The 26,384-nt window shown below is 43.3% G+C and overlaps 1 protein-coding gene across 1 annotated transcript in view; it reads left to right on the top strand.

Moving 5' to 3' along the window:
- The window catches only part of PEX6 (peroxisomal biogenesis factor 6), a 71,199-nt gene that overhangs the window by 34,686 nt on the left and 10,129 nt on the right, over positions 1 to 26,384 (top strand). The window contains exons 4-13 of the mRNA XM_075204529.1: positions 2,385 to 2,487; positions 2,576 to 2,712; positions 4,637 to 4,748; positions 5,153 to 5,361; positions 7,109 to 7,304; positions 15,967 to 16,043; positions 16,225 to 16,348; positions 22,157 to 22,362; positions 22,686 to 22,747; positions 23,598 to 23,706. Coding sequence (XP_075060630.1) covers positions 2,385 to 2,487; positions 2,576 to 2,712; positions 4,637 to 4,748; positions 5,153 to 5,361; positions 7,109 to 7,304; positions 15,967 to 16,043; positions 16,225 to 16,348; positions 22,157 to 22,362; positions 22,686 to 22,747; positions 23,598 to 23,706 — 1,335 coding nt within the window. The remainder of the gene's footprint in view (positions 1 to 2,384; positions 2,488 to 2,575; positions 2,713 to 4,636; positions 4,749 to 5,152; positions 5,362 to 7,108; positions 7,305 to 15,966; positions 16,044 to 16,224; positions 16,349 to 22,156; positions 22,363 to 22,685; positions 22,748 to 23,597; positions 23,707 to 26,384) is intronic.

Genomic DNA, 26,384 nt, shown 5'->3' with positions numbered 1-26,384 from the left:
TGAGAGAGAGATCACACCTGTAATGTGATACGTACAGCATGAGAGAGATCACACCTGTAATATAATACGTACAGCGTGAGAGAGATCACACCTATGATATAATATATACAGCGTGAGAGAGAGATCACACCTGTAATATAATATGTACAGTGTGAGAGAGATCACACCTATGATATAATATATACAGCGTGAGAGAGAGATCACACCTGTAATATAATACGTACAGCGTGAGAGAGATCACACCTATGATATAATATATACAGCGTGAGAGAGAGATCACACCTGTAATGTGATACGTACAGCGTGAGAGAGATCACACCTGTAATATAATATGTACAGCGTGAGAGAGATCACACCTGTAATATAATATGTACAGCGTGAGAGAGAGATCACACCTGTAATGTGATACGTACAGCGTGAGAGAGAGATCACACCTATGATATAATATGTACAGCATGAGAGAGAGATCACACCTGTAATATAATATGTACAGCATGAGAGAGAGAGATCACACCTGTAATATAATATGTACAGCATGAGAGAGATCACACCTGTAATATAATATGTACAGCATGAGAGAGATCACACCTGTAATATAATATGTACAGCGTGAGAGAGAGATCACACCTGTAATATAATATGTACAGCATGAGAGAGAGATCACACCTGTAATATAATATGTACAGCATGAGAGAGATCACACCTGTAATATAATATGTACAGCGTGAGAGAGAGATCACACCTGTAATATAATATGTACAGCATGAGAGAGATCACACCTGTAATATAATATGTACAGCATGAGAGAGATCACACCTGTAATATAATATGTACAGCATGAGAGAGATCACACCTGTAATATAATATGTACAGCATGAGAGAGATCACACCTGTAATATAATACGTACAGCGTGAGAGAGAGATCACACCTGTAATATAATATGTACAGCATGAGAGAGATCACACCTGTAATATAATACGTACAGCTTGAGAGAGAGATCACACCTGTAATGGGATACGTACAGCGTGAGAGAGATCACACCTATGATATAATATGTACAGCGTGAGAGAGAGATCACACCTGTAATATAATATGTACACTGTGAGAGAGACCACACCTGTAATATAATACGTACAGCGTGAGAGAGAGATCACACCTGTAATATAATATGTACAGCGTGAGAGAGATCACACCTGTAATGTGATGCGTACAGCGTGTGAGAGATCACACCTGTAATGTGATACGTACAGCATGACAGAGAGATCACACCTGTAATGTGATACGTACAGCGTGTGAGAGAGATCACACCTGTAATGTGATACGTACAGCGTGTGAGAGAGATCACACCTGTAATGGGATACATACAGCATAACAGAGAGAGATCACACCTGTAATGTGATACGTACAGCGTGAGAGAGATATCACACCTGTAATGTGATACGTACAGCGTGAGAGAGATATCACACCTGTAATATAATACGTTCAGCGTGAGAGAGAGATCACACCTGTAATATAATACGTTCAGCGTGAGAGAGATCACACCTGTAATGTGATACGTACAGCGTGAGAGAGATATCACACCTGTAATGTGATACGTACAGCATGAGAGAGAGAGATCACACCTGTAATATAATATGTACAGCGTGAGAGAGATCACACTTGTAATACATAGAGGGTGATATAGAGATCACACCTGTAATACATAGAGGGTGATATAGAGATCACACCTGTAATATAATATGTACAGCGTGAGAGAGAGATCACATCTGTAATACGTACAGGGGGATATAGAGATCACATCTGTAATACATACAGGGGGATATAGAGATCACATCTGTAATACATACAGGGGGATATAGAGATCATACCCGTGTGCAGGGCTATCCTTTCCCTTTGTATTCTTGTGTACATTTAGTTTGTATACCTGATATGTCCTGTTTTGCTCATTTTCCGGCGGTACAGATCAGTATGAGGACTTTCCCGTCTATCCTCGTCAGACAGAATGTTGGAGTCACTATAGAACCGCTGCTTATTTCTAGTTCTTACATCAATTTATATTATACCTTTGTGTTATGTTTTTGCTGACAGACTGATGTCTGAAATCGTTTTGGAATTATTTTACCTAAACCGTGTTTTATTCCTGTAATCTCTAGACGGGTGGGGGGTGTGACATTCTCCCTCCCTAGACGGGTGGGGGGGGGTGACATTCTCCCTCCCTAGACGGGTGGGGGGTGTGACATTCTCCCTCCCTAGACGGGTGGGGGGTGTGACATTCTCCCTCCCTAGAGGGGCCGGTGACATTGATACCACAGTGTTATGTTGTTGTTGTTAAACTGCCCCTTGTTTTCCTACAGAGACTAAAACTATTAGTGTCACTATCTAGGTGCCCTGACCTTTACTTTAAGGTACGGAGAATAGAAGGACAAGATGGAGAGCCAGCGACTCCAGGATACCTGGCTGACAGCACTCATACCACCCTCTACCAGGTACAGACGATCATGTGTATATTATACGCACATTAATGTATGGATACCATATAGACAGAGGTCACCTTATTTTGCTGTCTTACAACAGGTGGGCACCATACACAGTTTTGTTCCCTCCTTTCCTTCCCGTGACGGTCACGTGTTTTGGAGCAGTCTGTCACCAGCAGGTCTGTCACATGTAGTTGATGACGTGTGCCGGATACTCCAGCCTCATCTACAGAACATGTAAGATTTAACTATGCTCTAATACCTAATTATCGGATAGTTATCATAATTATAGTCTGATCAGGATTAGTATGATAATTGGTTATATTTACCAAAATGACCTTTTCTTCTCCCTTGTCCTGTATTGTGGGGTATTGTATGCAAGTAAACTGACAGACATCAGTAATGTGTACATACCGCAGGCTGATGTATATCTCCTAGGAATCAATGTAAGAGAGTTGTAATATGTTATTGGGAGACATGAATCGGTGATGAAATGGATTAGTATACCAACACACCGCTTCAGTGGGATCACAGAAGAGGGGTAAAGAAATATAAATATAAAAAATTGTCAGTTATTGGGGACTGTAGTTCTTCCATTTCTCTGTATTTTTTCTATTTAATTTTTAGGTTCATTTTGCATTTATGTTTCTGTATGTCAATTTGCTATCACATTTTTTTTTCAATAAGCACTTTATTAAATGTCATTTATCCTAGCAAAAACATAATGTTCTATCTTTGTGCTGTTAAAGAGCACCAATGTCAGGTAGGTTCGGTGTTTATAAATCTCCAGTTATGCAGTGAATTGTTTACAGTAATTTCATAACATTTTGATGAGTCATGGAGTGACTTAAGGCTTTTTAAGAGTGTCAGCTCCTAACTAAGTCTTAGTGGTGGCAACATTTGGCGTATATTAACGAGTGTGTCTTTTTTTGACAGACCAGGTTGCTTTTTGTTGATTAACCTTTTCAAACCAACATGTCGCTGGGACCAGTAGAGCTTACTTTACCCCCCGGTCTGTTGGGGAAGAGGAGAAGGGATGTTACACAATTTATCTGGATTACTCTCTCACCGACAGTAACCGACTGGTACTGCCCACTCCTACTGGTGTCACCTGCACCCAGACACTCGCTGACTGTGCAATAGTTGTAGGTGGATTCAGCTGCCACCACTGGGCTCCTTTACCGGCACCTGGAATCTTCTGGGTAGCTGGTATAGCTGCTGCAGCGCCTCTTTGCTGTGGGCTGACTGGTACCTCTTGACCGCTTACTGTGGATCAGGGATGTTGGGTAGTGGGCAGAGCGTTGGCACAGAGATGCTGGGTACAGCACAGGACAAACAGTAAAGGGATTAGAGTGTAAGCTCTTATCTGTTTGTCACAGGATACAGCAGTGATGTTTATTGTTCAGGGGCCCTTATAAGGACCTTTACACACTAGTTATAGGTACTAGTGATTATGCAGAAGTGCAGATGGTGTTAGTACAGCTAAAATACAAACTACAGCTCTTTATATGCTGTTTGTGATACTTATCCCTTTCTGTGGTGCTGTTAAGGTTACTTAACAGCACCACAGCCCCCAATGCGTTAAATGATTAATCATTACATTTAAAAATACATTCTTCACTTGCCGGGTGTAACCCACTGAATGCTGCGCCGTCCGTATTACTCTTCCAGCGCACATTTAAAGTACATTTATTTTTATTATATACATTTTTAAATAACTATTTTCACACAAAGTGTCTAGTGCCGGTGATTTAACTCCTCCCGCTCCCGGTATTTCCTCTCCTAACACCGGAGCACACAAATGGCGGACAGAACACTAGACCTGGCCATAGTCATCTCCAGGTGGGGTGGAATGTCAGGTTCTGTATTCTGTCATCCTCTAGTATCCGATTATGAAAGAGTTGCTTCTCGGGAGGTTTGTTCTCCTAGTGGGAAGCTGAATTATGTACTGTGCTGTCCTCTAATACACCTGATCATGAGATGTTCTCTCCTCGTAGGATGAATGTTCTCCTGGTGGGAAGCTGTACTGTGCTGTGCTGTCCTCTAATACCTGATCATGAGATAGTTGTGTCATAGGATGAATGTTCTCCTGGTGGGAAGTTGTACTGTACTGTGCTGTCCTCTAATACCTGATCATGAGACAGATGTGCTCTCGTCGTAGGATGGATGTTCTTGGGGTAGGAGGTCGGGTTCTTCTTTGTGGTCCGAAAGGAAGTGGTAAAGTGACCGTGGTCCGTGCAGTGTGCAGTAGACTTAACGTGCATCTGTTGCAGGTGAGTGTTCAATGTCTCACATGTATGTCTAATACCTTCCCTGTAGTTATGTCAGATGTTCCCAAGGCTGAGTGGAGTGAGCCATCTCTTCTGTATATCCAGAGAGTGCTGATAGTGTGATGTCTCTTCTGTATATCCAGAGAGTGCTGGTAGTGTGATGTCTTTTCTGTATATCCAGAGAGTGCTGATAGTGTGATGTCTCTTCTGTATATCCAGAGAGTGCTGGTAGCTTGATGTCTCTTCTGTATATCCAGAGAGTGCTGGTAGTGTGATGTCTCTTCTGTATATCCAGAGAGTGCTGGTAGTGTGATGTCTCTTCTGTATATCCAGAGAGTGCTGGTAGTGTGATTTCTCTTCTGTATATCCAGAGAGTGCTGGTAGTGTGAAATTTCTGTTTCTTTCAGGTTGAGTGTGCGAGGCTGTGCAGGGAGAGTAGTGCTGGCTGTGTAACACGTCTCCGCACTCTCTTCTCTCGTGCCCGGGATTGTCGCCCATGTGTTCTGCTGCTTTGTCATGTCGATCTACTGGGGAGGGAGAGAGATGGTTCTGGCGAGGACGCCAGAGACATCTCTACGCTTAACAGTCTTCTTCTAGAGATGAATTCCACAAACAGGTACTAGATCCGACTTCTGTGATACAGAAAGCAAAATGTTCAGCAAAATCTCCCCCTGTTTATAGCTGCAACGCTTAAGGTTTCGAAATTCTGTGTTTGTGTCTGTTCTACGCTTTACTTTAACACCCATTTAGAGTTAGATGCAAATCCAGCTAAAATTTGCAGTTTTACATCTGGATAAACCATGTTGCTCTGCAGAGGGTGAAAATGTGATTTATTGAATGCATGGAACATGCTCTCTCTTTTTATATGGAACACACAAATGCTGGGTAGCTTTATTTTTATACTGTGATTTAGAGTTGAGCTAGGACGTCCCCTCCCAACTCTAAAGTGCAAAATTATACCTTCTAGCTGAATTGACTTCTACCTGTAATTTAGGCCCTCTCTCTCTAGAGATCTGCAGGGACCTCTCTCTCCTGAGATCTCTCTGTCTGTATCTGCAAGGACCTCTCTCTCCTGAGATCTCTCTGTCTGTATCTGCAGGGATCTCTCTCTCCTGAGATCTCTCTGTATCTGCAGGGACCTCTCTCTCCTGAGATCGCTCTGTCTGTATCTGCAAGGACCTCTCTCCCCTGAGATCTCTCTGTCTGTATCTGCAAGGACATCTCTCTCCTGAGATCTCTATGTATCTGAAGGGACCTCTCTCTTCTGAGATCGCTCTGTCTGTATCTGCAAGGACCTCTCTCTCCTGGGATCTCTCTGTCTGTATCCGCAGGGACCCCTCTCTCCTGAGATCTCTCTGTCTGTATCTGCAGGGACCCCTCTCTCCTGAGACCTCTCTCTCCTGAGATCTCTCTGTATCTGCAGGGACCTCTCTCTCCTGAGATCTCTCTGTCTGTATCTGCAGGGACCTCTCTCTCCTGGGATCTCTCTGTATCTGCAGGGTCCTCTCTCTCCTGAGATCTCTCTGTCTGTATCTGCAGGGACCTCTCTCTCCTGGGATCTCTCTGTATCTGCAGGGACCTCTCTCTCCTGAGGTCTCTCTGTATCTGCAGGGACCCCTCTCTCCTGAGATCTCTCTGTCTGTATCTGCAGGGACCCCTCTCTCCTGAGACCTCTCTCTCCTGAGATCTCTCTGTATCTGCAGGGACCTCTCTCTCCTGAGGTCTCTCTGTATCTGCAGGGACCTCTCTCTCCTGAGATCTCTCTGTATCTGCAGGGACCTCTCTCTCCTGGGATCTCTCTGTATCTGCAGGGACCTCTCTCTCCTGAGGTCTCTCTGTATCTGCAGGGACCTCTCTCTCCTGGGATCTCTCTGTATCTGCAGGGACATCTCTCTCCTGGGATCTCTCTGTATCTGCAGGGACCTCTCTCTCCTGGGATCTCTCTGTATCTGCAGGGTCCTCTCTCTTCTGAGATCGCTCTGTCTGTATCTGCAAGGACCTCTCTCTCCTGGGATCTCTCTGTATCTGCAGGGACCTCTCTCTCCTGAGGTCTCTCTGTATCTGCAGGGACCTCTCTCTCCTGAGATCTCTCTGTATCTGCAGGGTCCTCTCTCTTCTGAGATCGCTCTGTCTGTATCTGCAAGGACCTCTCTCTCCTGGGATCTCTCTGTATCTGCAGGGACCTCTCTCTCCTGAGGTCTCTCTGTATCTGCAGGGACCTCTCTCTCCTGAGATCTCTCTGTATCTGCAGGGACATCTGTCTCCTGGGATCTCTCTGTATCTGCAGGGACCTCTCTCTCCTGGGATCTCTCTGTATCTGCAGGGTCCTCTCTTACCTGTGATCTCTCTGTCTCTATCCGCAGGGATTTTCCATTCCTGGTTGTGGCTACTACATCCCGTCTACAAGACATCCCTTTGGACTTGCACTCATGCTTTCTACATGAGGTTTCCCTGAAAGCTCCATCAGAAGAGCATCGTCTGTCCCTCCTGACTGCACTGACCGCCCCACTTCCGCTCAGCAGAGATGTCAACATCAGACAACTCGCTCGCCGGACTGCTGTGAGTGCAAGATGAGAGTTTAATAAAGGTTTTGTAATTTTGATTGACATATATTTTATAAAATAAGGAGCTGTGCACTCAGTATGGAAGAATAAAGAGAATGAAGGTCCTGGTCTCAAGGCCTATCAAGATATGTTTTCTTATAACACGGAAAAGCTGTAGATATTCATTGACACCTTTATAGGTTTTTACTTTTGTGCTTATTAAAACAGCAGTAGCAATACCGTGACTACACTGGGAGTATAGCCACACACCTAGAACAATCACAGTATCACAGTATTATACATCTACTGCAGATAGGCCGCTCCTTTCACTCCTTTTCAGGAGAATGTACTTCTGGGTAAACCTTTGGTTGTGGCAACACTTGGGGGGTAAATGTATCAAGGTCCGTTTTCTTCGGCGGCAGTCCAGCTGTGCGGTGTATTTATAATCTATGGGGATTCCCACGCTGTCATGGGGATTCCCCATAGACTATAAATAGACCTCGCGGCTGGATTCTATCCAGGAGCGTCGGTCTGATCGTACCCTGTACAAGCAGAAGTTGCGTTGTCTGTAAACTGGGTTTATTACTTTTTTCAAGCATGTTCCAGATTTGGATTACAAATACGGGGCCCCTCCTGGGCTGAAGAAAAGAAACCTACTGCAACAAGGGGGCCTTTTTGGCCAAGAAGAACATGAGATATTTACAAGCTGGACATTGGAATTACAAATTTATTTGGGACATGGTTTTCAAGCATTTTTGGATAAAGCTGCTGACGAAAGAAGAATTCTGATTGGTAAGTATTTTGGGGTTTTCATATTTTTAATAAATATATGTGGTATTATTGTTTTATTTGGGTTTTATTATTTTTATTAAAATTTTGTGGTTTAAAATAGGGTGTTGTGATTTTTTTTTTTGTAGAACCATAGGTCTCAGCCAGCCCTGCGTGTCAGGGCATGTTGGCATTTGTGGTTCTCCAATTGCCAGCATGCCCTGGCTGCCATGGGAATGCTGGTGCTTGTAGTTATACAAGCATCAGCATGCCCACACTGTTTATGGCTGGCTGGGACTTGTAGTTCTACAAAACAAAATGGCGGAGTTTATTTTACATTATTTTCCGCGTTATTACCCTACTACACATCCACAGGGGTAGGAAGAGCCCTAGTGCTTTCAGCACTGGGCTGGCTGTCCCTAGAGGGGGGGGCACTTGTTTTTTTCGGGATACCCCACTCCCGAGGGAATCCAGCCCAGCGCTGAACAGCCTGGGGTTGGTTTGTCATTATGGCAAGGGGACACCTGCCGCGTGTCCCCCTGCTATAGTGCCACTCACCCTGGCTGGTTTGCCTAGTCCTCATTTTGTGAAAATCAGGGGGACCCCACGCAATTTTTTTTCCCCTGATTGTCACTTAACCAGCAGCAGACTGACAGCACCAGGGTTAATAGTGCTCAGGTGGAGGGGACCCCATACTTTTTTTTTTTTTGCTTTTTTTTTTTATTTTTTACTTTTACCTGTTTTTAAACTTTTGACAGCTGCCGGGACCTCCGGCTGTATAGACAGACAATGTAACAGTGATGTGTTTACTAATCACTCTGCTAGAAAGCAGCGTGTTGTATCTGGAGATTTTTAAAGCAAACTCAGGAGAGTTTGCTTAATCGAAGCTTCATACATTTGAGACTTGTATAACTAGAGTGGCAAACAGTCGGGACTTTCATCTCTATCGATTTTTGGAAATAGAGATTTTGACAGAAACACAACTTTGGTAATTTTACATGAAATCTCAGCTTCATACATCAGCGAGTTTCAACTCTCCCGAGAAAATTGCTGGATTTCGCAAAATCGTACATTTACCTCTTGGAGTCACAGATATTTAAAGCATGCGATGGGCTTATCACCCTCAGGCCTGTTTCATTCTTGTTAGGACAAATTCAGTGACCGGATTGGAGAAGGTTAGGGTTGAAGAACACAGAGTCCACTTCTGAAGATTTGGATCATGAGTTGAGTTACTTGATCATATGAGGTCTTGGAAGACACAAGTATCGAGCAGAATCTATACAGTGACATTTGCATCACTTTTCATTATCCTTTCAAGTGAGTTACAGATTGTAAGTGAAGAGCAGACTGTAAACTCCTCAGCGATATCTAAGTGTTCAATTTTGAGACGGAGATGGTGGTAAAACCTCTTGGAGATAGATATACGGAGGTCAAGCTCCAACGCCGGGAGTGTATTTATTTTCATATTGTTCATGTATAGATTTATGAGACGGTGTGCCACATTGGAGGTAACTTGGTTCTGCATCTTTTAGCCTTAATGCACAGCATGTGGTCGTTACCTTTTTATAATGTGTGTCCTGTGTGATAGAAATATAGCGGAATTATCAAAACAATAAAATAGCAAATAATTTGGGAAATCGAATGATCAATTAAATCCAAGTTTAGAGAATATAATGCATCCTGATGCTAAACATTGAATGTGATATGTCAGACTTGGTGGTGCCAGGTATAGGCAGGGGGCTGGATTATCCCCTGCCAGCATGTGTGGCAAAAACTGTATAAAAAGTGCTGTGTTCAACATATATACTGAGACAGAATGGACATGACCAGGACTGTTATTTCCCAGCAGTCTCTCAGAGTATAGAACTGAGTGGTCAACTATTGTTCTTAAACAGTGCAAGGTGTGATATTCTATTCTGGGCCAGTCACTTCCTGTACAGACACTAAGGACAGGAAGCTGGGAGCAGCTGGGGTCCATCTGACATCACCAATGACTGTAACCGGTGACACAGGGAGTGACTGGCTATCACCCTCCATCACCAAGGGATTCATAAAATCAAGAACCCATTGTCTTCTCCTGAGTCAGACATTGTGGCACGAAAACAGTGGGGTGGAGGGAACTCAATTGGCCCTGAGACATGAGTGCTCTCATGTCCAGCCCCTCATTGAACACAGGGGAGACCTTTTCTGAAGACCACCCTGTGCAGGATGGACTTTGGTTGTGGGAATTGGAACCTCTTTAAAAAAAAATCATGCAAGGGAGCCTCAGGTGTGTGTCACTTACCTCTGAAAGCTACTGGGTCTCGGCTGCTGTCAGTATACTAAGGATTAAGCCTGGGAGTACCGTGATTACTGGACTACAGACCTTTCTGGGACTTGCTGGTTTGCTGGCCCTGCTGAACAGTAGCTCCATCAGACTCCCTTGGTCCTACTCCATCATATCACATCTGGATCGTTGGGCATTAATCATGGACAGTGTGGAAAAGGTCTTGGAAGTCTACCTGTGTTAATAACTGGTGTTTATTGGGACCTGGGAGTCTGGTTTATATTATAATGTTTTTATCCTTTTGCTGATTTAGAGAACTTGTATTAAACAACTCACTAATAAAGATAATGTTGGCTTTTTCCCTGTCTCCTGCCTGCGTGACTTGACCCACAAGTCCCGTGTGTTTAGGCTCTAATACCCCAGGTCTTCACATAGACCATCTGTATTACTGGATGATCACTAGTATCTTACACTAGTGTGTAACGGTCCTTATAAGGAGCCTTGAGCATTAAATATCACTGTTTGAAGCCTGGTGCCTATTACCTGCTGTATCCTGTGAACAACAAATAAGAGCTTACACTCTAATCTGTTCCCCAGCCGTCCTGTGTTGATTCCAGCGTCTCTGTGTCATCGCGCTGCCCGCTACCCAGCAGTCCTGGAGGTACCAGCCAGCTCACAGCAAAGAGGCGCTGCAGCAGCTATACTAGCTACCCAGAAGTAAGAGGTTCCAGGTGCCATTGAAGAAGCAGCCCTGTCCTTCTAAAAATATTGTGCAGTTGGCATTCATAGTCGGTGGGTGTCTGGTGGCAGATGACTGAGAAAAGCAAACCAGATAAACCCCAAAGAGAGGATGGCAATGTAAGCCCATCCGGTCACAATGAGATTTTATTAATCCATACAAATTTAGGTTGTAAACATATAAATGGACAAGTTTAAAATCTCTCTACTTGATTTGAGTAGAATTACTGTGTAATGAAAGTGGCTTCAGCATCTTATTGCATCGGAAGCAGACAATACTCATTATAGCTCCTCTTTATTAGTTATCAGCATAAGTCCTCACTGGATATACTTCAGTATCTTAAAGAGATAGGGTAGTTCCTATAAAGTAAGCGACAATTCCCTTCCGTAGAAGGAGGTGTGCCTCATTAGCCACTGTGTTGTTTTCCCATCAGAGATCTCTCCAGGTGATGTAATAAGAATTAATGATTGAAAATTATTCACATGGTATTTAGTATATAAAGGCAAAACACATATTTATACATTTATACAAGATGAGTTGATCCTTTTTAAAATGGCAGTATCTGGATTAGTGGTCTGGAGATTGATTCATTTGGTGACAGCTGAAGATCATAATCCAGTTGCACACTGATGTGACAGGATGGACCTCCTATGCTACCCAGTGCGTGCTGCTGTGGATCAGCTGGGCTTGCCTTGCCACCGCCTCCTCTCTCTATCCCAAATTGTGCCCCTCTAAACGCAATAGGAGGGGCTTGCTGCTGCCACCACTAGGCTCTTTCGTCTGCACTTAGAACTGCTTCCTGGGTAACTTTCGCTGTTAGTGTACCCCTTGCTGGGCACCTGGGCTGGAACCCCTGACCTCTTCCTTTAGATCAGGGTTGCTGTGGATGGTTCCCCCTGGCCTATCACACTGGTCAGAGCTGCAGGTAGTGGGCAGAGCGTTGGTGCTAGGTGCTGGGTCCTAACCTCAGAACAGCCGATTAACAGATTAGATTGGGTCTAATCTGTAGGTCACAGGAATTGCTGCAGGTAAGTAGGCTTCAAAGCAGCATATTGAAGCGGTGATGTTTTTTTAGGTGAAGTGTCCTAATAAGGACAGATACAGGCCAGTTTATGGTACTAGCGATCTTTCCAGAAGTACATGTGGTATAATACATTACATGGTCAAACAGTGCTCTTTTTATACAGTTTTGGACACATAGTCTGGCAGTGGATAATCCAGCCTCCTGATCTTCCCTGGCACCAAAATGTGATTTCCTGGGTCTTACGAAGATAGGAAGTCTAAACAGCAAGTCTAATTACCCCCACCTGTGTTTTCAGGTTAAAAAGACATGGTGGTCACTGAGATGAAAAGGTTGAATTAACATGAGATTGCTTACCATCAGACAGTTTTAAATAAATACTTCCTCCACACATATACCTAATTGGGATTTCCTGTAGGAAAGTTACAAAATCAAATGATGTACTGTCTCAGAAATCAATACATTTCGGTATAAAATACATACCAATACAAAAATCAGTACATTTGTAATTATATAAATTGGAGCACTGTGCTATTAATTTAAATACATTTATACAATAAGTTATTTACAAGTAAACCGGACACAACCGAAACAGCGTACATGCAGTTGTACTAATTGCTATGTTATTATGATTTATACCGAATGTATAGTCATTTTATATAAATGAACTGTTTGAAGTCAGCTCCATAGATAGATTACATTTATTTAAAGGCGTTGATATTTTATTAGTTATTCTGTTTTGATTTTTAAGTATCCCTATCACAGTTTTTAGTTTGCATTAAATTACCTCTAGCTGGTTACGGTCTGTTTAAAATTGAACTGGACATTCAGTTTTTTTACTTTGACTCACGCACCGACATGCATCAATCTTTATTTATCCTCTACATTAAGCCTATTTTTCAAGCCTGAACTTAAAGCACTGTGGTTTATTCTCAATGCACAGCAGTTGATCTAATTTAAAAGTCCTCCTGTAATACTTCACTGCAGACAAGATTCTTATGATTCACCTGGAGAGAATTTTAATGGGAGAACACTAAGACGCATCTCCTCCTACAGAAGGGAACTTGGAGGAATAACTTTCTCCTTAAGATACTGTAGTATATCCAGTGACGGTTTATGCTGATAAATAATAGAGGAGCTATAATGAGTATTGTCTGCTTCCAATGCAATAATAAGAGGTCTTTGCACGCTGCTGAAACCACTTCGATTACACAGTAATTCTGCTCAAATCAAATGTGGAGATTTTAAAATTGTCCATTTATGTGGTTATAACCTAAACTGGTTATAACCTAAACTGGTTATAACCTAAACTGGTTATAACCTAAACTGGTTATAACCTAAACTGGTTATAACCTAAACTGGTTATAACCTAAACTGGTATGCATTAATGGAATCTAATGTTATATAAGATTCTGTGATAGTAGTTAATTTATAAGACAGAAATAGAAGGACCAAGGGCGCCCACTAGTGTAGTATTTCTAGGGAAAAAGTTGAACCCAAGAAGGTGGTAAATCATTCTGTGTACTGAATATCTGGCACATCTATATGGAAAGGACGATTTCTTCATGTGGGCCGTGTTATTATACCACAGTGCAAGATACCAATGAGGAAAAGAACCAAAGATAGCATAGTACTGTGACAGCATGGACCGCCTATGCCACCCTGTCTGTTGTTGCGTGGAACTGGCTGGGTTTACTCTGCCACTGTTCCCTTACGTTATCCCAAATGCGCCCTCTTGCCGCAGTAGGAGGTGCTTACAATGCTGCCACCACTGGGCTCCTTTATGGTGCTCAGAACCACGTTCCTTCTGGGTAACTGCTAGTCTGGGTCACTGCTAGTGTACTCCTGTGCTGGTAACTCCGGACCTCTTACTATGGATCAGGGTGCTGTGAATGGATCCCCCCGGCCTATCACACTGGCCAGAGCTGCTGGCTAGCGGCAGAGCGGTGGTACTGGAGAGCTGGGTCCAACCTCAGAAACAGCCAGAGGACTGATTTAGATTTAGGGTCTAATCTGCAGGTCACAGGATTACAGCAATTATGAAGAAGTTGTCAAGCAGGGTCTTGAAGCAGAGAGTGATGTTTGTTGCTCAAGTGTCCTGACAAGGACAGTTCCACTGATTAAAGGTATCAGTGGTCAGGTCAGATGGAACATCAGAATGATACATTTCATTGTACAGGATAGTGCTTTTTATACAGTTTAGACACAGGCTATTTTTAGAATCAGGATGTAACCTGTTTTCACGAAGCATAGATTTACATGAATTGCAAAGCTAACAATATTTACACATATCTGTGAAATTCTGGAAACGCTGTGATGTCCTGCATCTTTGTTTTAGACGCAGGAAATCTAGTAGCACGTTTTAAATGAAACCTTCCTGTCTCCAAGTGAAACCACACACATCAAAAGACTCAATTAACATATGGGGTCTTTCTTCAGAATACACATTCGCACAGAAAATCACAAACCAAAACAAGCCATTTTCCCACATCACAATACAAAAAAGGCTTCCATCCACAAAGGCTCATTGTATCAGATATATACATCAGAAATAGGCATTTGCTTTACAAAGATTAAAAACAGTAAAAAATTATTTTCTACCCTGATCTCAGAAATAACGATTTCCCGTACCAAAATATACACAATATCAAAAATAAGTGCATGTGCAATTATATAAATAAACGCCCTGTGCTATTTCCTTTAAATACATTTATACCATAAGTTATTAATATGTGATCCAGTCACAAGTACTGTCCAGATATGTGAAAATAAATGCCTTTATGTAATGTATCACGTCGCTTGAATCACCCTTGGTGCACACTGTTGTTCTCCAAAACACAGAGATACAGACCATATAGTGTAGTAAATTATGTACAGAAACATTTTAATGGCAAACACACATAAATTTCACACTCACAATATACAAATGTTAAAAAGACTTATCTGTAGACCTGACCGCCTAGTCGGAATTTCTTAGTGTATCAGTCCATAATGTCCCTTATGTCAGAAACATCCGATGTATGCAAGATCTCCAAAACAGAGAGAGGTAAGTCCACTGGAATTTCAAAGGTTAATGGCGAGATTCTCAACGTGTTTTGTCTCTCTAAGTTGGAGACTTCATCAGGAGTAGTTAATACATTTTTAATTATATTTTAAAACATTTTCCTTTGTAGATCCCAATTGTCAACGCAGTCATCTTTTCTTCTGTTTTTCCAAGTTGTTTTTTAGAGGCTGCACATCCTTTATTGACCACAGCTGGCAATTGGTTCATTTAGCGCCCAAGGAGAAATAAACGTATATTTATGTGTGAGTGTACACTCACGTTTGTATACTCAGATATATATAGGTATTCACCTCCAAGACCGGCATGGTGCTAAAGCAGCTATGCAGCTGAACTAGATTACTGGCAGCAGCTCAGTGATCTGGCAAGGGAGACGGACAGGGTAGGTTTATAGAGGTTGTCAGAGGGGGGAGCTGGAACATCAGGAGAACAGTTACACTGAGCTAAAACTCAAAGCAAAGACAGAGAATAGTCAGCAGAGCAGCAGCCTCCAGATGTCGGAGCTCCGGGTCCTAATCCTGACACTGGTCCCATTATTCTCTCCAGCTATACAGCTCTGCTATTACACTGCATCTTAACCACTAATACACCCTGAGACTTCTACCACTGTCCATATCTTGTGTGTCCTCTTCTACAACACAGATCCATGCCGTCTGATCTGTCTTATTGTCAGTCTGCCTACCGCTTTATACATTACACATTTAAATGTGTTTCTGATCAGTCCAGATCTCTCCACCATTGTTATAACCGATTCAGGAGAAAGTGAATGTTAATTGATCACATATTTCACGCTGTAAATATTGTATGTGTCTTTATACATCAGGGTTTTGTTGTGGGGGATCTCTGTGCTTTGCTGTCAAGAGCCGGGCGTCTCGCTTGTGCCAGAATCCGAAATTCATGGTATGTTTTCTCTTCCACTTATGTCTCCTTGTCTGCTACCACTTCCCATTATAGACATCCTGATTCTGTTTTCCTTTCTTCAGCCTCTCACCTCTGCAGTTGTGTTTTTATTCTTCTACCACCTGTGGAATTAGCTGCTATCTGCTTCTTTATATGTTTGTTGGGTTGTGTTCTGCTGCAGTGTCCTCACAGAAGCGGATGAGGAGGGTCTCCTGACTGCTGGCTTTCCTATAATCTCACTGGATTTGGAGAATGCACTCTCTGAATTACAGGAGGCTCATTCTCAAGAGATTGGTGCTCCCAAGGTAACTTCTCCCAGGGTCTCTTATTTGTGTTACTGTCTGTAAGGACTTATAACCTCTAGATGCTGCTGAACTTTGCCAATGAGTAATGTGTTTTCCTTGTGAAAGTCCCAGATATTATATAGTGAAAATAGAGGTAAACATAACATAAACGTGGGGAACACTTCATGATCAGCTTCAGTTTTGCTCTGTGATGTAGCTTTGGATCTTCGTTATCTCTGGGTCCTTTAGATTTTTAATCAAGATAACTGCACTTTGATTGGACCCTGTGTTTTCTCCACTAGCTACTGTCAATCTGCCCACATTGTATAACTGGGCTCAGAGTCTGTTTATTGCTGCATCCGTTTAATTTATTAAATATGGATCAGTGCAATGTAGCAGGCTGGGATGATTCATGTTTATAATGCAGAAAGAGGCACCTTATTAACAGGAGTAGAGGAAGACGGGGGCCATGGAGCATATATATATATATATATATATATGTTCATATTTCTATCAGATAATGCAGTCAGGGGGGCATTAAATATGTGTTTAACCTGTACAGCACCCAGCAGTGTTACAGTAAGAAGCACTGCAAGCCATAATCGGCACATTCAGTCATGTGCAAACATAACTTTCTGCTGTCCGGAAATTCCTTTGTGCAGACACTTTGCTGGATTGCGGTCAGAGATTGGAATGAACATGGTGGAAAGTGCAATAAGTCAGTGTTGTGTCTGCTATCACAATATTTATTGCAATGTTCTGTTTTCCTTTTAACATTCTTGTTGGTGTCTGATTTATAAAGGATGTGATTGAGGCGACATCACAGCTGTCTGTATTTCTATGTTTATTCTACTAAGTCTTACACTTTCCTGACAAAGATGTGTCTGGATGAAAGAAATTGTCTCACAATTAAGATATGTCTAAAAAACTGCACAGCTTATCCCTATTTTTCATGAACGACATCTTTATGGCATCCAGCAAACCATTTTTTCTGTTAATTGTCATCTCATTCCACCCTCCGATGAGTTTATCAGGAGGGCAAACAAGGGAGCTCTGACTGTATTAAACCAACAACCATCAATCTGAGATGTCCTAGTCACTATGTACCTGACAGGCACATCCTGACCAGTGACCATGTCATGTGTTAGCATAAAGAGGATTTCATACAGGAAATATTCAAGGGCCGCATGTTGTGGTCCATATGGAGTGCAACACTAGTGGCAAAGCTTCAGGCCAATCCAGTTTGCTTCTTACACTTGTGCAACTTGGTTATCTTCTATCATTCAGCTTTCTCAGTATATAAGTGCTGTTTGATTACCATTATATGACATATTTTATTCAACATTAAATCCATAAAATGGGGATCGAGGTCAGAGAAGGTCACATATGGTATCTCATCCCTATATACTAGTTTCCGCACTATTTACTCTACTTGTTATTTATTTATAAGCTGCCACAGATACCTCATACAGAAGCAAGTAACAAATAGATGAGGTAATACATGTCAGCGGCACAGATGAGTGTGAGTAAGGTTATGGGGACTCACACAGAGTGCAGCAAAAGACGTGATGGGACGTACAAGGGACAGGAGACAGATGTGGGACAATAGGTAGAGAGGACCCTGCCCGCGAGAGCTTACATTCTAAAGGGAGGGGTGGTGAGAGACAGAAGGACCAACTGGGAGAAAACATTTAGATGGCAGACGAGGAAGAAGAGGTGATGGATATAATGGTTAGGAGGTGGTAGGATAGGCGAGCTTGAAAATTTGATTCTTGAGTGAGCGTTTGAAGGACTGAAGGTTTGGGGAGAGTCAAGTCAGACGGGGTTGGGAGTTCCAAAGATTAGGGGCAGCACGGCAGAAGTCTCTGAGGCGAGCATGGGAGGAGGTAATGAGAGGTGAATTGAGGCGGAGGTCAGAGGCGGAGCGGAGTGGCCTGATAGGTATGTACCTCGAGACAAGGTCAGAGATGTAAGGAGGAGAAGTGTTGGTAAGGGCTTTTTAAGTGAGGGTAAGGAGCTTGAACTGAATTTTGAAACGGATAGGGAACTAATGAAGGGATTTACGCGGAGGAGAAGCGGAAGAGGTGCGGTGGAAGATGAGCCACACCGCAGCATTCTGGATGGAGTGAAGGTCAGAATTGCGAGAGAAAGTAACACCAGTGAGAAGGAGATTGCAATAGTCGAGACGAGAAATGATGAGTGACTGGACCAGGATTTTGGTTGCTTTCTGAGAGTAAGAGACAGATTTTCGTAATGTTACAGAGGCAGAAGTGGCAGGATTTGGTGAGGGACTGGATATGACTAGTAAAGCTGAGGGCTGAATCAAGGGTGACTCCAAGGCAGCGGGCTTGGGTGACAGGAGAAAGAGTGATGTTGCAACCAAGAAGGAGATATTGGGAGGAATAGCAACATTTGCAGGAGGAAATATGATGAGCTCGGATTTGGAGATGTTGAGTTTCAGGAAGCGCTGTGACAGCCAGATAGTTACAGCAGAGAGACAGCTGGATACCTGGGTTAGGACAGCGGGAGAAAAGATAGATTTGCATGTCATGAGCATAGAGGTGGTATTGGAGGCTAAATGATTGAATGAGTTTACCAAGAGAGGTGGTGTAGAGAGAGAAGAGCAGAGGGCCAAGGACAGAGCCTTGTGGGACTCCAAAAGAAAGGGGAAGAGGGGGGAGAAAGAGCCAGAAACACTAAAAGAGCGGCCATATGGGTAGGAGGCAAACCAGGAAAGCTCTGCTTCACGAAGACCTATGGAGTGAAGGGTGATGAGAAGAAGAGAATGTTCAACGGTGTCAAAAGCAGCAGAGAGGTCAAGGAGTACGAGAAGGGAGAAGTGACAATTAGACTTCGCTGAGAGTAAGTCATTTGTTACTTTATTGAGGGCACTTTCAGTTGAGTGAAGGAGATGGAAGCCAGACTGCAGAGGGTCAAAAAGAGAGTGGAAAGAGAGAAAGTGGGTCAGACAATTGAAGACAAGTCGTTCGAGAATTTTAGAAGCAAAGGGAAGCAGAGATATGGGGCGATAATTGGATAGAGAGGATGGGTCAAGGGAAGGTTTCTTGAGAATAAGAGAGATGAGCAGAGCATGCTTGAAGGCTGAGGGGAAGATACCAGTGGAGAGAGAGAGGTTAAAGAGGTGAGCAAGGTGACAACAGGCATTGGAAGAGAGGGAGCGGAGGAACTTGGAGGGGACAGGATCGAGAGGACAAGTTGTAGAAGAGGAGGAGGAGAGAAGAAAGAGGATCTCAGGCACAGTAACAGGTGGGTAGGAGTCAATGGTGGCAGATTGAGTGATAGAGAGGACAGGTGGGGGAGGCAAGTTTGACGAGAACAGATATCTTTGTGTATAGAGTTAATTTTGTTTTTGAAGTAGGTGGCAAAAGAGCGGTGATAGACGATGGGGGAGGAGGTGGGGGAGGATACAGTAGAGAATTAATGGTAGCAAAGAGGCGTCGGGGTTTATTGGGCAAGGAGGAGATGAGGGATGTGAAATAGGTGTGTTTGGCAAGAGAGAGGGCTGAATAGTAGGAGGAAAGGTTGAATTTATAGTGGGTGAAGTCAGCAATGGAGCGGGATTTCCTCCATTGGCGTTATCCCTGCAGTAGGTCACGGTAAGCCCATCCTGAAAAGAAATCTGCATCTAACACATATTTACTGCTACATACATTCCTACCTTATGGAGCTTTGCTGGAATCAATCTGTACCACTTGAAATGGTCCACCAGTAGCAGGGAGATGTGAAGCATATCCAGGGGGAGATCTTGGAGTTTTCACTGTCCCAGTAGATGAAGAGAGTTCTGGGCAGAAACACCAATTGGTATGGCAATTTATCAAGAAACTCCAAAACTATAATCTCAGGTTAGATGAAAAGCAAGTTTCTTAGTTTATTCTATTAACATTTTATATCTAATATGACCTCAAAGGAAAAAGATAAGAACAATTATCACAATTGGTTAAAGACACATCCAATACTATTAGATCATTAGCATCTTGAGCAGATAGTTTGGATGTACTCTGCACAGACTTGCACAGAAGTACAGAGACAAGAAAGTTTTACAGAGCATACAGTATAACTAAAAAATTTCAGCCATCTTTATTTCATCAAGCAAATATTTTTTCTGTTGAATTCCATCTCATGGGTACGTAGAGCCATCCCCTAAATCTCACATGGTTTTCAATGGGAATGATGTGTCATCAATGGGATCGATTTGCCACTTATGGGAGTAACAGTTACAATGTGTTGCTGATGGAGCAACGCTAATGATGTAAGGTGTTAGGAAGATTTCCTAATAAGCAGCTTTGTAGTTGGTATGTGAAGCTTTGAATAACAGACTGTGTCTGGGATATGAAGACCTTGTGTAACGTCTACCTTTTTCTTTCCCCTGTAAATCCATCTGTCACTCAGTAACGTCTGGAGAATTCATATTTTATGGAACCCCATATGGGTGTCACAGTCACTGGGTATCTGAGAGATCCTAGAACCTGCTAGGTTCAGCACCACCTACAGGGAGACGGGAGTGTAACGGGAAAGAAGGTTTTCACCAGTGAACCCCACAAGGGAGTTTGGGCTTAGCGGCTTCTGCCCTGCAGGTCGCGCCCCTCCAGATAGGTACTCAGTGAGGCCCAAGGGAGAGTGCAGAAAGGAAGATCTGCGGGAGGTGTACAGAGGTCAGGGTAACAGCAAGCAGGAGACTGGAACAGGCCGGTAGATAATCTACTTCAGGTAAACACCATGGTCCAGGTAGCTGCAGCAGGAGACTGGATCAGTAGGTGAAGTGTACTGAGAACACGTAACCACTGGGATAGCAGAGCAGGACATACTGGTAATATGGCTGAATAACTCACAGAGTCACAGATGGGAACACAACTTGTAGAGGCAGTACAGATATGCTGTATAGCAGACCTAACTCAGAGGCTGAAGAACCAGAGAATCAATGTACGGCGCTGCGGACCCTTTGTGGCGCCTTATAAGTCAAAGATAATAATAATAATGAGGTACAGGATAAACCACGATAAGCAGGGTTTGAGGCCTTGCCAGGAGGTACGAGGCACTGGATCGATCTGTGGGTTAAAGAGTAGAGGAGGGTCGAACAAGTCAAGGGGTCAAAGCCAGGGGAGCCACAAAGGTACCAGGGAATGAGCTAGAGCGTAGTCAAGAACGGAGCCAGGGTCTGGGTCAGGAGATAAGCAGCAAAACCGAGGAACAAGCTGGTGTCAATATCAAGAAGTCAGACACAAGATACTCGGAAGAGATAGCAACAATGACCAGCAAAGGCAACTGGGAGAGGCAGGTTTAAATAAAGAGACAATAGGTGCAGATGATTAGGTAGTGCAGCAGGTTAACCCTTGGTAGTGAGATGAGACAAGGCAAGGCACAATAGCAGCACCTCTGGTGAATTAGAGGAACTACAAGATAGATTCAAAGTAACAAGTCCAGAGTAGTCCAAAGACAGGAACTGCCAAAAGAAGCAGCATACTGAGGCTGCAGTAGAAGCGCAGGAAGGGGGGAGGGGTGCTATTTTTCTGCAGCCGCTTCTCCCATCTTTTGTAAACTCTCTAAAACATCTCCAACGGTACCAGTCATGAAAGTCCTCAGATTTGGGCAAGTTTGAAAGTTGTGATGTCACAAAGACATAATTGCTATAATATATTGACTTGAATGATGTTATTGAGTAGAGGATAATGTGTCCTTTGACATAGAGTATTGATTAGATTTGCACTATGTTCTGTCTCCCATGTTGGACCCAATCACACACCCCCCCACAGATTTGGAGCTCTTAGTGTGCAATGTCCTAGCTCTTACCTGTCTCCTTTCTGTTACCAGGTGCCTTGTGTGCGCTGGAAAGATGTTGGTGGATTACAGGATGCAAAGCGTCAGCTCTTGGACACAGTGCAGCTTCCCTTGGAGCACCCTGAAATACTGTCCTTAGAGTTCCGTAGATCTGGGATCTTGCTTTATGGCCCCCCAGGAACTGGAAAAACTCTGCTAGCTAAAGCTGTGGCAACAGAGTGTGACATGACGTTCCTCAGGTACAGTGTGGTATCAGTATATACAGTATATACTGTACATAGGACATGATTGTACAGCTGGATACAGTTGTCTCATGATTGCTGTAACTTAGTTATTGCAATATCAGCGTCTGGACAGTATGATGTAATTAAGTAATAAATGTTGTTAGATTTGTATAACAATGTATGGAAAGTAAGAGATGGCAGAGAGTGTGGAGAATTCACAATATACTGGTATATAGCGTGACTGGGATGTGAGGACACAGGTTGGGGATGACATCGTTGGTGGATTCCCAATCCGGGAATGTTGGAGTTCTGGTAACATCTGATTTTCTTTCTTGCAGTGTTAAAGGACCAGAGTTAATTAATATGTACGTGGGACAGAGTGAGGAAAATGTTAGAGAGGGTATGTGTATGTCCACATAGACTGCATACACACACGTGTACAACCTGCACACTTACCTACACTCAGTCATGGTCCTACATATTCTCTCACACCTACACACACTTATATATACACACCTAAACACACACAGCCCCACACAGATACCTACACGCACTCTCACACCTAAACACCTACATGTAGGTATATACAAGCCTGAACACACACACACCTACACTCTCCTGCATACTCATACACACATATATACACACTGTCACACCTACACTTACCGCTACCTCTCCGTTCTCCTCTCTGCCTGTCTGTTAGTTTCATATGAATAATCGTTTTGGTCTCCTATTGAAGATGCCAGTTTCTGCTCTCACTGCTGAGCGTCTGCTCTCTCTCTGGCCTCCCAGCACTCTCATCTCATCCTACTGTGACAGTCTACTCTTTGTCTTGTCTCTCAGCACTCTCTGCACAGAGCTAGCCCAGCCTTTTCTCTCTGTCTCTCTTGCTCTCTCTCTATAGCTCTTTCTCTTACTGTCTCTCTAACTCCCTCCCCTTCCTTCTCTATCTCTTTTAGCCGTTCTCTCTTCCTCTCCCTCTTCCTCTCGTTCTGTCTCTCTCTCCTTATCATTCTCCTTTGCCTTCTCTCTCTCTCTCTCTTCCTCTGCTCCTTCCTCTATTCTGTCTCTTCCTCCTTTTTTCTCTTTATCCTTCCCCTTCTTCAATTCTGTCTCTCTCTCTCTCTCTCTCTCTCTCTCTTCCTCTGCTCATTCCTTCACTCTCTCTTTCCTCATATATGATTTTCCTGTCCTCTTTATCTGCTTCTCCCACCTGTCGTCACTATTGTATAATTGTTCTGTTCCCGCAGTGTTCTCTCGTGGACGAGCGGCTGCTCCGTGTATTATATTCTTTGATGAGTTGGATTCATTGGCTCCTAATCGTGGGAAGAGCGGAGATTCAGGGGGCGTCATGGACAGGTGACCTGATGACTTGTATCAGACATGTAATTGGTCTCTTATTGGGACCTACAAAAAGTAATTTCCCGCCCTAAGTACAATATCACAAAGAGGACACTGTGCCACTTTCTCATCATTTAATCTTAAACAAAATCATGAAACACAAGAGAAAAAACCTTATTTGTTTCGGAAAAGTTATTAAAATGGGATGGAGGGATGGTGGCCCCCGGAGTACGTGTGGCCCCCGAAAGTGCTTTGGGCGACCATATAATCACACTGATGCATATTTAAGCATTTTCCGGTGCGTTTTCCTCCTAATCAGAGGCAAAACCATGGGGAGATTGGATTCCAATTTATCTCCCCCCAGGTTCCTTGTAGTACCTGCTATAAAATACTGAGACTGACTGGTAAGTGTACAACACTCCAGTGTAAAACAAACCTGCTGCCATCCTGGTAAATACAATGTATTTGTCTCACGGAATCCAGTTTCAGGTCACATATGAACTAAGTACGTTCACTACATGGCCAATAGTATATGGACACCAATATCCGTTCCCAAACCTCACTAATGCTCTTGTGGCTGAATGGATGTAAATCTACGTAACCATGTTCCTAAATCTAGTGGGAGTCATCTGTTACCGGATAGACTTACTTTACCCCCCGGTCTGTTGGGGAAGAGGAGAAGGGATGTTACACCATTTATCTGGATTACTCTCTCACCGACAGTAACCGACTGGTACTGACCACTCCTACTGGTGTCACCTGCACCCAGACACTCGCTGACTTATGAATGTCAACTGTGCAATAGTGTAGGAGGATTCAGCTGCCATCTCCAGGCTCTTTCACCGGCACCTGGAACCGCTTACCTCTTGGCAGGTGGTTAGCTGCTGCAGCGACTCTTTGCTGTGTGCTGACTGGTACCTTCTGACCACTTACTATGGATCTGAACTGCTGGGTAACATTGACACAGAGACGTTGGGTTCTACACAGTACAGCCGAGGAACGGATTAGAGTGTCAGCTCTTATCTGTTGGTCACAGGATACAGCAGGTAATAGGTGTCAGGTACAATCTTCAAGCAGTGATGTTTATTGCTCTAGGGTCCTGATGAGGACTTTACACACTAGTTAGAGCTACTAGTGATCTTACAGAAGTATAGATGTTATAATATAGTTAAAATACAAAATACAGCTCTTTATTTATTGTTTCTGCACACATGTTCGCAGGGGGTAACCAGCCCCCTGATTCTATCTGACATCACAAAGTCTGAGATATTATATCAGATGTTTAGCGTCAGGATGTAATATATTCTCTAACTTGGATTTAACGCAATGTAAATGTAAGAAAATTTACAACAATCAATGTTTTCCCAAATTACGTGCTGTTACATTATTCAAATAGTCCCCTATCTTTTTAACAGGACAGAACACACAGAATAGAAATGACCCCTTGCTGTGTATTCAGGCTAAAAAGATGTGTTGGTCACTCAGATGAAAGACCTAATTAGCATGGGATTTATTTTCTTCCGAAGTTACAAAAGCAAATTTCCTCCATCGTGACTTACGGCCTCATAAATCAATACATTTCCAATACAAAAATCAGTACATTTGCAATGATATCTGTGGCAGGATGGTCCCCCAATGCCACCCTGTCTGTTGTTGCTGGGAGCCGGCTGGGTTTGCTTTGCCACCGTCCCCTTTTGTGATTCCGAATATCATTATCATCATTTATTTATATATAGCGGCAACATATTCCGTAGCGCTTTACAATTGGGGACAAACATAATAAACTAATAAACAAACTGGGTAAAACAGACAAAGAGGTGAGAAGGCCGCTGCTCGCAAGCTTACAATCTATACACCCCTCCTGCCGCAGTAGGAGGAGCCTGCTGCCACCACTGGGCTCCATTATGGCATCCAGAACCACGTTCGTTCTGGGTAACTGTCGCTGCTAGTGTACTCCCGTGCTGCTACACTTAGGCTGGTACCCCGGACCGCTTACTATGGATCAGGGTGCTGTGGATGGATCCCCCCTGGCCTATCACACTGACCAGAGCTGCTGGGTAACGGCAGAGCGGTGGTACTGGACAGCTGGGTCCAAACCTTAGAAACAGCCGGAGGACGGATTAGATTTAGAGTCTAATCTGTAGGTCACAGAATTACAGCAATATTGAAGAAGTTGTCAAGCAGGGTCTTGAAGCAGAGAGTGATGTGTATTTCGCTCAAGTGTCCCAACAAGGACAGTTCCACTGATTAAAGGTATCAGTGGTCAGGTCAGATGGAACATCAGAATGATACATTTCAGTGTACCAGGGCTCTCTTTTTATACAGTTTTAGACACAGCCTCACAGGCTATTTTTAGAATCAGGATGCAATTTGTTTACCCAAACATGGATTTACATGGAATGCAAAGCTAACAATATTTACGCTTATCTGTGATATCCTAAAACCTTGCTGTGATTTACTGCTTCTTATTTTGGACACAACGGACATCTGACAGCAAGTCTAATTACCCCTTCCTTCCCCTTAAGGGGTATTGGACTCATCATCTCCCGCATCAACTATTGTAATTCCCTCCTTACTGGTCTTCCCAAAATCAGACTCGAGCCATTAGAATCTATTTTGCACGCAGCGGCTAGATTGATTTTCCTTGCAAATCGTTTTACATTTGCTGAGCCTCTCTGTCAGTCACTACATTGGTT

The sequence above is a fragment of the Mixophyes fleayi genome, chromosome 3, assembly GCF_038048845.1.
Source record: "Mixophyes fleayi isolate aMixFle1 chromosome 3, aMixFle1.hap1, whole genome shotgun sequence".
NCBI classification, from domain to species: Eukaryota; Metazoa; Chordata; class Amphibia; order Anura; family Limnodynastidae; genus Mixophyes; species Mixophyes fleayi.
This window is presented reverse-complemented; position numbering and strand designations above follow the sequence as displayed.